Here is a 13,095-nt window from a genome sequence, read left to right as displayed (position 1 = left end):
TGTTGCCCTTCTCTGGACTCCTAGTTCCAGCACACCCTTCCTGAGGTCTGGAGTCAATAACTGAGTGGGATTCCCCAGAACCAGAGTTTTATAAAGTGACAGGATTATAGTTTTATCCCTGGAGTAAATTCCCTTTTTTATGCATGCTAATATTCTGCTGGCTTTGCTTGCCGCAACCTGACATTGTATGCTATTGCTTAGTGTGTCTTCTACTAGGACCCCCAGATCTTTCTCCATCCTGCATTCCCACAGAGGTTCTCCCCCTAGTGAATAATTAGCATTTATTTTTCTTGCTCATACATCACGGGACACAGAGCCTTGAATACTTAATGGGTTATGTAGTCACAACAGGTGATTGGACACTGGTGAACCCAATTAGAATTGAGTTCCTCCTCTATATAACCTTTCCCAAATAGAGAGTACCTCAGTTTTTCACCAGTGTCTAAGGTGGTTGGTCACGTTGAACATGTGCCAAGAAGAAGAAAAAGCTCTTTTGATGGTCTTCTGCGGAGGCCTAGGAGCTATAACCGGATCCATGCCTCGGGCCGATATCAAAAGCCTAGGATGGGTGGTACCCGGGCCTTGTGTAAAGAAGAAACAAGGTTTGACTGTAATGTCTCTCTGCGGAGGTCTGGGCTCTGGGATCCAGGCTTTGGTGTACTAATGCAACTGTGGCACGAAAAGTTACTGGCAGAGTCTTTTACAGGTCCAGGTATGAGGTTCCTCTAAGTAGAAACCCATGGAAACCTGAAGGTTGGCACAACATTACCCGCCGTGATTGGTGAAGGCTACTATGTTAATAGCTTTCCTGCGGCGGGGATAAAGGTAAGCAAGGATAATTAAAAAAAAATTCTGTGAGTAAGGATGTCTTACCTGTTTTTCACCACTAGAGGGAGTAAGTTACATACCTGGTGTATTCTTGGAAAGCCATCCAGGACAAGCTCAGTGAAGTCAGTCAGTTTAAACACCACCTTCTCCACTGCAGGCTCTGCCACAAAACACATACAGGGGTCCCCCAGTGGTCTGCTCTCCTTCCTCTTTCGCCATAGGGCGCCACCATGATGGTCGACGCGTGCGCCGGGAGCACGCTTTTGACGGGTCTATAGGCAGGTGGAGAGGGGGAAGGCCATGGTTGCTCGTGCGCAGGCGCCAAGAGGCTTTTTAAAAAGCCCAGCACACCAGAGCCTTCTGTAAAGCGGCATGGACACAGAGCTGTGGCCTGTAAGCATTCCTGTGGATTAAACCAGGCAAACCTAAGACTCCTATTTAGCATCAGGTTGTGCAGTGAGCTAATATTGTGTATTGTACTGTAGGACTATAGCATAACAGTGATTGCATTTTTGTAATAATACCTTTGCTTTGCAGTAAAGGACTATGTCCCCCAGAAGAGGTAAAATGGCTAGTAAAAGAGGCACTAGGAAATTCCTGCTTATGGCTAAGGATTCTGAACATGCCTGCAATTTACCATCCCCCTCTGTCTGGTAGCAGCCTCACAGGATGATCATGTGCCCCTGTCTGGTTTTGCAGCTTCTCCTATGGCAGCTCCTGTATACGTCACTGAGGACACTTTAAAAGTTGCTTTGGATGGCTTGGAAGGAAGGATTGCTACTATAATCGCAACCTCCTTAAAATGTGTCAGAAAACGGGGTAGGTACCCATCGTCTGCTTTTTGCTCTCTCATCAGATGAGCCTTCTGAGGGTGAAAAATCCCTTTCTGGAGATAAGGATCAGGTGCAGATTCCTTCTACCTCTCAGTCACTAAAGATGCAGGTGCAATATTATGCAGAGATGGCGCATGTCACTTACAAATTGTCTCCTGTTGAAGCTTCTATGTCCTCTGTTTCCTCTTTGGGATCTCAGAAATCCCCACAGGCTGCATGCTCCTTTTCAGTTCATCCCTTGCTGGATAAACTGATGTATGATGACTGGGTTCACCCAGATAAACTGTTTCTCCTCCTAAGCAGTTTTCCCTTCCTTATCCTATGGAGGAAGGTTTCACCAAGAAATGGGGGGTACTTGCTATAGATGCAGCTATTTCTTGTGCAAACAAAAGCCTGACCTGTCCTATAGACAATGCTCAGGGCTTCAATAAGGATCCAACTGATAAAAAGCTGGAGTCCCTATTGAAAGCCTCCTCCTCTATGGCCGGTGCTGTAATACGACCTGCAGTTGCAGTGATTGGCAAATGTCAGTTCCTCAAGGAACAGATGAAGCAGATGATTAACCACCTCCCTACAGAGGAGATTGAGGTTTATGAGCACCTGCCTAAGGCCCTACGTTTTACGATTGATGCGATTATGGACTCTGTTCAGCAAGCATCCCGCGTGAATCTCCTGATGGTTCACATGTGCAGGTCCCTTTTGGTTGAAACATTGGGAAGCCGAGGTTTCTTGCAAAAGATACTTGGCAGCGTTCCCCTTTGGTGGACACCTGTTTGGGGATGACTTGGATAAATACATCCAAAAGATTACCGGAGGCAAGTCTACTCTGTTGCCGGCTAAAAAGAAGAGTAAACGGCCTTCATTTAAATGTTCTCTTTCCCCAGCCCCTGGAACCTCATTCTCCAGGCAGTGGCTACAGCCACCCCAGTCTAACACTAGGGGAAAGGCCTGAGCCAAGGGCAGAAAAGGACTTGGGGTTCAATATCTTCCAAGCAGAACCCCAAAACTTCCCTATGAAGGGACGACCCCGCTCGGCCGAGTGGAGGGGAGGCTGCTGCAATTTGCCTGACGGGAAGAAGTTCAGGACAAGTGGGTCATCTCCCCGGTGTCCTTAGGCAAGCTACAAGCTGCAATTCAGAGAACTTCCACCACCCCGTTTTTCTGAGATTAGAATTGCCAAAGATCCGGAAAAAAGAAGGCCTTTGTTTTTGGCCTTGTAACACCTCCTTGTCCCAAGGGGTAATCATAGAGTTAGCCCCAGAGGATCAGGGTTTTACTCAAACCTTTTCACGGTTGCAAAACCAAACAGGGACGTCATACCTATTCTAGATCTGAAAAACCTGAATCAGTTTCTGAACATCTGCTCCTTCCGCATGGAGTCTGTCCGTTCAGTTGTCTCCACCCTCCAGGGAGGAGAATTCCTGGCATCAATAGACATCAGAGATGCATATCTACATGTGCCAATATTTCCCACTCACCAAAGATTTCTAAGGTTTGCCGTGGATCAGCGCCACTTTCAGTTTGTAGCCCTTCCTTTCGGTCTGGCTACGGCACCATGAGTGTTCACGAAAATACTTGCCCTGCCCCTGGCAAGGCTGAGTGCACGGGCATAGCAGTAACAGCCTATCTGGACAATCTGTTGCTTATAGATCAGTCCGCTGCACGCTTGGACCACAATGTGCACAGCACAGATGAGTACTTAGAGTAAAAGGAAGGAAATTTAGAGTACCTAGGCTGGGTCCGCAATCTGGAAAAAATACTCTTTACAGCCTCAGAGAAGGCTGGAATATTTGGGCATGATTATAGACACCTCCCAAAGCCAAAGGCAAAAGCCATAGGAGACTTGGTCCAAATGATAAAGGCAAAAAGAAGGCCTTCCATTCGTCTATGCATGAAATTATTTGGAAAGATGGTAGCCTCATTCGAGGCTGTCCCTTACGCCCAGTTTCACTCAAGGCCTTTACAGGGCAGAATTCTGTCCACTTGGAACAAAGATGTTCAGGCCCTGGACCTTCCTATGATCTTATCTCCAAAGGTTCGCCAGAGCCTCAATTGGTGGTTGCTCCCCCAAAATCTATCAAAAGCAAGATCCTTTAGTCCGGTTACCTGGGAAATGGTAACCACAGACGCCAGCCTTCTAGGCTGGGAGCAGTTCTGGAAGAGGCACCTGCCCAGGGGAAGTGGTCCGGAGCCGAAAAGCTCCTACCCATCAACATTCTGGATATTCGGGCAATTCACCTCGCCCTCAAAGTCTGGTCTTACCGATGACAGGGTTGTCCTGTTCGCATACAGTCCGACAATGCTACAGCTGTGGCCTATATCTATCACCAAGGGGGCACCAGAAGTCTGGATGCTCAGAGAGAGGTGAATCACATCCTGTTCTGGGCAGAAAGGCATATTTCTTTTCCTGTCTGTGGTCTTCATTCCAGGGGTAGAAAATTGTCAGGTGGATTTTTTAAGCCGCTAGCAACTGAGTCCAGGAGAATGGTCTCTACACCCAGACATATTTCAAATCATGAAATATGAAATGGGGTTCCCCAGATGTGGACCTGTTGGCTTTCAGGTTCAACACAAAACTGGACATCTTTGTGTCAAGAACAAGAGATCCCTGACAATTTTGTGGCATAGATATTCTCCGATGTTATGCGTTCCCTCCAGTTCTGCTTCTCCCACGATTCCTTCAGAGAGTCAAGAGGGAAGGAAAGCCAGTGATTTTGGTCTCCCCGGCTTGGCCCAGGAGACCCTGGTATGCGGAAATCGTAAAGATGTCAGAAGGAAGACCTTGGGTTCTCCCACTACGCTCTGACCTACTATCGCAGGGTCCAATATTCCATCCTGCCTGACAAAGTCTAAATTTGATGGTTTTGCTGTTGAGACCCACATTCTGAAGAAATGTAGGTTCTCGGGCCCAGTCCTATGCACTCTGGTTAATGCTAGGAAGCCGGCCTCCAGGCGCATCTACTACAGAATCTGGAAGGCATATGTTTCCTTGTGTGAACCCAGAAAGTGGCATCCTAGGAAGTTTTGTCATTAACAAGATTCTTGCCTTTCTTCACTTGGGCTTAAATATGAAGTTGGTTTTGAGCACTATCAAGGGCCAAATCTTGGCCTTGTCGGTATTCTTTCAAAGACTGCTTGCCTCTTATTCCCTAATCCTGGCCTTTGTTCAGGGAGTACCGCGATTGGATCCGCCGGTTAAGTCTCCCTTGTGCCCATGGGATTTGAATTTGGTATTATCTGTTTTACAGAAACTACCTTTTGAACCATTACGCCATGCTTCTTTAAGTCTTTTGACAAAGAAGCGTTTTTTTTCTCGTAGCCATATCCTCAGCAAGGAGGGTATCGGAAATTGGCAGAACTTTTGTGTAAAGAGCCGTATATGAATATTCATGATGACAACAGGGTGGTGCTGCGTCCTCACCCGACTTTCTTACATAAGGTGGTTTCAGGATTTCTAAATCTAAATCTAGATATAGTCCTACCGTCTTTTTTTCCAGATCTGCAGTCTACGGAGGAAGAGAGTTTACACTCTCTAGATGTTGTAAGAGCAGTAAAAGTTTATCTGCAAGCTACGGCTCAGATACGGAAGACTTATCTGTTTATTCTGCCACAGGGCCCAAGGAAGGGCCAGGCAGCGTCAAACTCTAATATTGCATGTTGGATTCGACAAGTCATTATTCAGGCCTATGATTTAGAAAAGAAGATTCCTCCTTTTCAGGTGAAAGCGCACTCGACTAGAGCAGTTGGTGCTTCATGGGCAGTGCATCACCAGGCCTCCATGGCTCAGATCTGTAAGGCTGCTACTTGGTCTTTACGTTGTTCTACTAGGTAGATGTGAGGGTACGAGGATACCGCCTTCGGGTGTAGTGTACTGCAGGCAGCAGTATAGATCCTCAGGCTCAATGGCGGTCTCATTTCTGATCTGTGTCACCCTCCCCTCAATTTAAGCATTGCTATGGGACATCCCATTAAGTAATTAAGGCTCGGTGTCCTGTGATGTATGATCAAGAAAATAGGATTTTTTAACCACTTAAGCCCCAAGCCTGTTTTTCAGATTCGGTGTTTACAAGACTAAAACAGTTTTTTTTTGCTCGAAAATTGCTTAAAACCCCCAAACATTATATATATATTTTTTCTAACACCCTAGAGAATAAAATGACGGTCATCGCAAAACTTTTTGTCACACCGTATTTGCGCAGCGGTCTTACAAGCACACTTTTTTGAAAAAAATTTTTTTTTTGAATTAAATAAGACAACAATAAATTTGGCCCAATTTTTTTACATATTGTGAAATATAATGTTACGCCGAGTAAAATGATAACCAACATGTCACGCTTTAAAATTGCGCCCGCTCGTGGCATGGCGTCAAACTTTTACCCTTAAAAATCTCGATAGGCGACGTTTAAAACATTCTATAGGTTGCATTTTTTGAGCTACAGAGTAGGTCTAGGGCTAGAATTATTGCTCTCGCTCTAACGATCACGGCGATACCTAACTTGTGTGGTTTGAACACCGTTTTCATATGCTCGTCGGGATGGGGCGCTTTAAAAAAATTTGTTTTTGTTTTCTTATTTATTTTTATTGATTTTATACTTTTTTTACACTGAAATAAAAAAAAAATGTAAACATCCCTTGTAATAGAAAAAAGCATGACAGGTCCTCTTAAATATGAGATCTGGGGTCAAAAACACCTCAGATCTCATATTTAGACTTAAATGCAAAAAAAAAAAAAAAAATGTCATTTAAAAAAATGACAACAAAAAAATTGTCTCTTTAAGACGCTGGGCGGGACTGACGTTTTGACGTCACTTCCGCCCAGCAAAGCTATGAGGACGGGTGGGGGCCATCTTGCCCTCACTCAAGTCCTCACACACTAGGCAGCAGCATCCGATCTCCTCCGCCGCTACCGACGGCTCCAGTAAGTGGCGGAGGGCGTGGAAGAGCGGCGGGAGGGGGGGCCCCCCTCTCCCGCCACCGATAACGGCGATCTCGCGGAGACCGCCGTTATCGTTTACACGCCCGCCCACAGAAGAGATGGATACCTCGGTTGTGGCAGCAGCTGCTGCCGTTACCGAGATAGCCATCTTTAAAAGAGGACGTATATATACAGTGGGCGGGCGTTAAGTGGTTAATACAGCTTACCTGTAAAATCCTATACTTGGGAATACATCACGGGACACAGACCTCCCACCCCTCTTTGGAGTTAAACGATGGACACTTATTGCTTTGCTACAAAACTGAGGTACACTCCATTTGGGAGGGGTTATATAGGGGAGGAACTCAATTCTAATTGGGTTTGCCAGTGTCCAATCACCTGTGGTGACTACATAACCCATTAAGTAATTAAGACTCTGTGTTCCGTGATGTATTCCCAAGAAAAGGATTTTACAGATAAGCTGTATTAAAAAATCCTATTTTTTTAGCCCCCCGAGTGCATTACTTTAAATTTTTCCACATTAAACCTCATTTGCCATCTAGTAGCCCACCCCATTATTGTAGTCAGATCTTATTGTACAGTTTCTATATCCTGATGCAAAGTTATTGCCCTGCTTATTTTTTATATCAAGCTATTTATACTGACCTATGTATCATTTTATGAATAGATTAAACAGAATTGGTCCCAGGACAGAGCCTTGGTGTACCCCAATTACCACTCCAGACCATTCTGAGTACATGTTATTTATGGAGACCCTTTGGATGCACCCCCGTAGCCAGTTTTCTATCCATGGACATATTCTATGGTCCATGCCTACAGACCACAGTTTGTAGGTTAAGCATTTATGGGGAACTGTATCGAATGCTTTTGCAAAATCTAGATGTACCACATCCACAGGCTTTCCCTTATCTAGGTGGCAGCTCACTTCCTCGTAGAATGTTTGCAGATTGGTCTGGCAGGAACGACCCTTCATAAACCCATGCTGGTTACTACTAATGATGCTGTTTCCATCAGCAAATTCTTGGATATAGTCCATCATCCCCTCCAATAGTTTACATACTATTGATGTTAGACTGACTGGCCTGTAGTTTCCAGGTATATGTCTCTGCCCTTTTTTGAATATTGGTACCATATTGGCTTTTCTGCAATTAGCTGGTGCCATTCCTGTCAATATGCTGTCTATAAAGGTTAGAAATAAAGGTCTGGATATAACCTGAGTTCTTTGAGAACTCTCGGGTATAAGCCATCTGGTTCTGGTGATTTGTGCTAAGATTTTATAGTCTTTTCTGGACCCTGGCTTCTGTAAGCCACAAGAGTGCATCCTGTGACATGTTACTAACAATACACTCATGGGGCCAGATCCACAAAGAACTGCCTATCTTTAGGCAGGCGTAGCGTATCTCAGATACACTACGCCGCTGTAACTTAGAGCGGAGGTTCCTTATCTAGAAAGAATTTGCGCCATAAGTTACGGCGGCGTAGTGTAAATGTGTCAGCGTAAGGGCGCGAAATTCAAATGACTAAGATGTGGGCATGTTTTATGTTAATTCATCTTGACCCCACGTAAATGACATTTTTTTTTTTTTTACGGCGCATGCGCCGTCCGTGGGGGTATCCCAGTGCACATGCTCGAAATCACGTCGCAAATAGTCAATGCTTTCGACGTGAACGTAATTTACGCAAAGCCCTATTCGCGAATGTTTTACGCAAACGACGGAAAATTCGACCCGATCCCGACGTCCTTACCTAACATTGCCTACACCTCATAGAGGCAGGGGTAACGTTACGCTGAAAAAAGCCTTACGTAAACGACGTAAAAAAAATGCGCCGGGCGGACGTACGTTTGAGAATTGGCATATCTAGCTAATTTGCATACTCTACGCGGAAATCAACGGAAGCGCCACCTAGCGGCCAGCGTAAATATGCACCTAAGATCTTTGTTATTTACAACCCGAAAAACGATCGTGTGTACGCGGCATAAGACTTGGTCCCAATTGATGTCTTGTAGTATGAAGCACAGTTCAGAAAAGTTGACATGTTTGAAATTTTAGTATTCTTGTACTTCCCTCGTGCCTCTTTTTTCTATGATTTATGCTGAATGTGATCATCCTGTCATTGCTAGATCCCAAGTTAGACAAAAGTCTATGAATAAAGAAATTAACTGGTAGGAGATCAGAGGACAAAGCTTCCTGAAGCGGGTGGAGTCCTGGTTTGGGGGAACCATCATGTCTAGTAGTAATCCTTCTTTTTATTTCTATTTTAGTAGATGGACTGGAGATGAGGAAAACCTCAGAGGATTGTCTCACTTTGTCTCCAGACTGTAAAGTAGAAGATGAGGACATCGCACAGTATAGTCCAGGAGAAAACCCGACTACCTCAAATGTCCATCCGGCACCACACAGTGTAGATGGACCACCGTATTCCTCTTATCCTGAGGAACCTCAGACTGTGGGGGACGGTGCCGTCCTTCCAACGGATAAGAGCTTTTCATGTACTGAGTGCGGGAAGTGTTTCCATTCTAAATCTGAACTTAATGTCCATAAAAGATCTCATACAGGGAAGAAGCTATTTTCCTGTCCTGAGTGTGGGAAATGTTTTTCAGATAAGTCCAATCTTTACAGACATCAGAAATCTCACACGGGGGAAAAACTGTATTCCTGTTCTGGCTGTGGAAAATGTTTTGCACGAAAATCAGCACTTGTCACACATCAGAGATCTCACACGGGGGAAAAGCCATATTCTTGTCCAGAGTGTGAGAAATGTTTTTCACAGATGTCCGGTCTTTACAAACACCAGAGATCTCACACAGGTGAGAAGCCATATTCCTGTCCTGAGTGCAGAAAATGTTTTTCACAAAAGTCCAGTCTTCAAATACATCAGAGGCTTCACACAGGTGAGAAGCCGTATGCCTGTCCTGAGTGCGGGAAATGCTTTTCAGAGAAGTCTAGGCTTTACAGACATCGTGCATTGCACACAGGGGAAAAGCCGTATTCCTGTTCTGATTGCAGGAAATGTTTTGCACACAAATCGGAGCTTGTTGCACATCAGAGATCTCACAAGGAGGTGAAGTCGTATTCCTGTCCTGAGTGTGGGAAATGTTTTGCAAGAAAATCAGAACTTGTCACGCATCAGATGTATCATGCAGGGGAAAAGCCACACTCCTGTTCCACATGCGGAAAATGTTTTGTACAAAAATCAGTACTTGTAACACATCAAAGGTCTCACACGGGGGAGAAGCCGTATTCCTGTCCTGAGTGCGGGAAATGTTTTTCAATGAAGTCCCATCTTTGCAGACATCTGAGATCTCACACGGGGGAGAAGCCGTATTTCTGTTCTGAGTGTGGGAAATGTTTTGTAGAAAAATCAGAGCTTGTCACACATCAGAGGTCTCACACAGGGGAGAAGCCATATTCCTGTACTGAGTGCGGAAAATGTTTTTCACAGAAGACCAATCTTTACACACATCAGAGATCTCACACAGGGGAGAAGCCATTTTCTTGTCATGTGTGTGGAAAATATTTTTCAGTGAAGTCCAATCTTACCAGACATAAGAGATTGCACAGAGGGGAGAAGCCACTTTCCTGTCCTGAGTGAGGGAATTGTTCCTCAGTGAAGTCCTGTCTTCCTGTACATTGGGTATCCCACACAACCCTTGAGGTGTATTCTTGCCTTGAGTGTGGGAAATGTCTTCTATATGAATGTTGCTGGACATCACAGCTCTCATGTGGGTAAGAAGCACACCCTGATATACACCTCAGATATACTCCATGGCTGATCTTCATCATGTAAGAAACAGTTCATAAGGAGATCAGAGATCACCAAACACATGGATGAAGTGTTGTACCGTGTTGGCCATTGATAGCAGTAGAAAAATACAAATTGAGTCATTACCTTTCATTGGCTGAGCACATTTTGTGGGGTAGAAATTTAGAGGTCTACTTTAAAAATAAAATAAAAAATGTAACCAAAATGACACACATTTTCCAAGCTGCAATGAATATTGGTAGTTTATTTCATACATTGAGTTCCTAGAATTGTCATTTTCATCTAGGGGCGATAATGCGGTATTGCATTATTTTTCCTGATTGAAGTATTTCAGGAAAAATACCCCATCATGGTCACTAGATGGAGCTGCAATCAAGGGAAATGTTAAAGATTAAGTAACCTATCTAGATATGTTCCTAAAAAAAAAAAACCCTGCAAAAGAAAGGCATAATGGACTAGTATGCATATGAATGACTTACCGTATTTATCGGCATATAACGCGCACTTTTTCACCCTGAAAACAGAGTGAAAATAGCATGTGCGCGTTATACGCCGATATAGTTAAAAACGGCATTGTACATACCGCATATAGTGCCTTGGGATTAGCAGACACCAGAGACAGAGGTCCCGGTACAATCAGATCCAGCAGACACTCGGATACGGCAGCAGACACTCGAAAACGCGGATACATCGGCAGACATTCTCCTGCTGCTCTCTGCACACAGTAGCCAGTCCTAGTCTCACAGCCCTCATAGCGTAGCCGTGGTCACGCTCTGCACTCCTCGCGAGAGTTAGACTGGCTACTGTGTACAGAGAGCAGCAGAAGGTCTGCCGTATCCGCGTGTCTGCTGGATCTGACAGGTACAAATCATTTACACGAAAAGGTGACTAAAAAAAAAAAGGCTGTGGCTGTTGATCGTCGGAGAACAATATATTATAATGCCAGCGAGGGGGGGGAAGCAATAAATGACACTGCCTGACAGGGGGAGGGGGAGGGGGAGCTAAGGGAAACACACATCACACACTGGCTGACAGCCCCCCTCCTTACAAATAGTTTGTGTCTCTTTGCCCTCCCTTGTCAGGCATCAGTGTGCACTGATCTTAACCACTTCAGCCCCAGAAGGATTTACCCACTTCCTGAGCTACCCTTATTGTGCTTAAAAGTTCAGTATTTAATTTTTATTTTTCCTGAAATTCCTACTTAAAATTAGGGTGCGTGTTATACGCCGGTGCGTGTTATACGCCGATAAATACGGTACCTGAGATCGAAGCGCTCCTCGTTCCCCTCCTCGGCCGCTGCCATGTCTCCTCCGAGTGCCTTCTGGGTATCGCCACTCTAACACTGTGACTGGCCGGAGCGCCAATGACGTCACTCCGGCGCATTCGGCCGGCAGATCCCATTCAAGACCGGCCACGCTCAGTGTGCCTGCGCCATTGTCTACAGCGCGCATGCGCCGTAGACAGCGGTGCATTCTTTTTGGCAAATATCTCCTAAACCGTGTAGGTTTAGGAGATATTTGCAAACACCTACAGATAAGCCTTAATCTAGGCTTACCTGTAGGTAAAAGTAGTCAGAGAGGGTTTACAACCACTTAATGACTGGGCCTATTTTAAAATATTTTTTTTCTACAATATTACCTAGAACCCCCATACATTTTATGTGTGTGTGTGTAAATATATATATATATATACACACACATTTTATTTTTTTATGAATATGACAAGTTACACTTACCAGTAACAGTGTTTCTGGGAAGTCTTCCAGGACGGCACCCTAAGAGATGACTGGTCCCACCTGACGCAAAACACAATCCAAGATAGAAGTTAAAAACCCTGCCCCTCCCTGTGGTCTTCAGTTGTGAAAAAGTATTGACCCACACCAGTGAACGAGTAAGAACGCCTCCTCCAATGTTCATCTATTAATAAACACAAAACGGGTGGGAAGTAGGCCTGCCGTCCTGGAAGACTTCCCAGAAACACTGTTACCAGTAAGTGTTACTAGTCATTTTCTCAAGTTGTCTTCCAGGATGGCACCCTGAGAGAAGAGCAAGTAGCTCAGGTCTACTTTAGGGTGGGACAACAGCCTGTAGGACCTTTCTGCAGAAAGTCAGATCCTGAGGTGACAGCAGTCCTACTCTGTAATGTCCCATAAACGTGTTCTGGCTTGTCCACGTTGCTGCTCTGCAGATCTGATCTACCGATGCTCCGTCCCTTTCTGCCCAAGAGGTCGCCAGAGAACGTGTAGAATGTGCTTTGAGATTAGCTGGGACTGCTCTACCTGCTTGTTCATAAGCTATGGTAGTGGCTTGTCCGATTCATCTTGTGATCTTTGTCTTTGATGCCTGCTCACCTCTTTTTGTACCACAAAAACTGACAATGTGATTTTCTGAACTCCTTTACCCTGTCTAAGTAAAGCAGCAGACACCTTCTAATATCTAATAAATGAAAGGCTCTTTCTTTCTCATTCTGCGGGATAACACAAAAGGACAGGAAAATAATTTCCTGTGACCTATGAAAACGTGAGGCCACTTTGGGAAGGTACAGGGGTTCCGGATCCTGCCTGAGAATGAGCTGGACCTCTAATAAACAAAAAAAAAATCATAGAGGCTGTAAATCACCTACTCTCCTGGCCGTCATAATGGCCAGAAGAAAGGCTGTCTTAAGAGAAAGCAACCTAAATGAAACTTGAGCCAACATCCCAAAAGGTGCCCTGGTTAGGGCCTCTAAGACCAG

General features: G+C 44.9%; 1 protein-coding gene across 1 annotated transcript; it reads left to right on the top strand.

Annotated features, from left to right (window-relative positions):
* The first annotated feature begins 3,216 nt into the window (after window positions 1-3,216).
* On the top strand, window positions 3,217-10,241 carry LOC120935482 (oocyte zinc finger protein XlCOF6.1-like). Its single transcript, XM_040347533.1, has 3 exons — window positions 3,217-3,365; window positions 5,159-5,202; window positions 9,038-10,241. The coding sequence occupies exons 1-3, from the start codon at window positions 3,217-3,219 to the stop codon at window positions 10,189-10,191; spliced, it is 1,347 nt and encodes a 448-aa protein (XP_040203467.1). The 3' UTR covers window positions 10,192-10,241.
* Window positions 10,242-13,095: the final 2,854 nt, after the last annotated feature.

The sequence above is a fragment of the Rana temporaria genome, chromosome 4 (genome assembly GCF_905171775.1).
Source record: "Rana temporaria chromosome 4, aRanTem1.1, whole genome shotgun sequence".
In the NCBI taxonomy this organism is placed as follows: Eukaryota; Metazoa; Chordata; class Amphibia; order Anura; family Ranidae; genus Rana; species Rana temporaria.
Note: the sequence above shows the minus strand (reverse complement) of the source record. Positions and strands in the feature narration are given on the sequence as shown.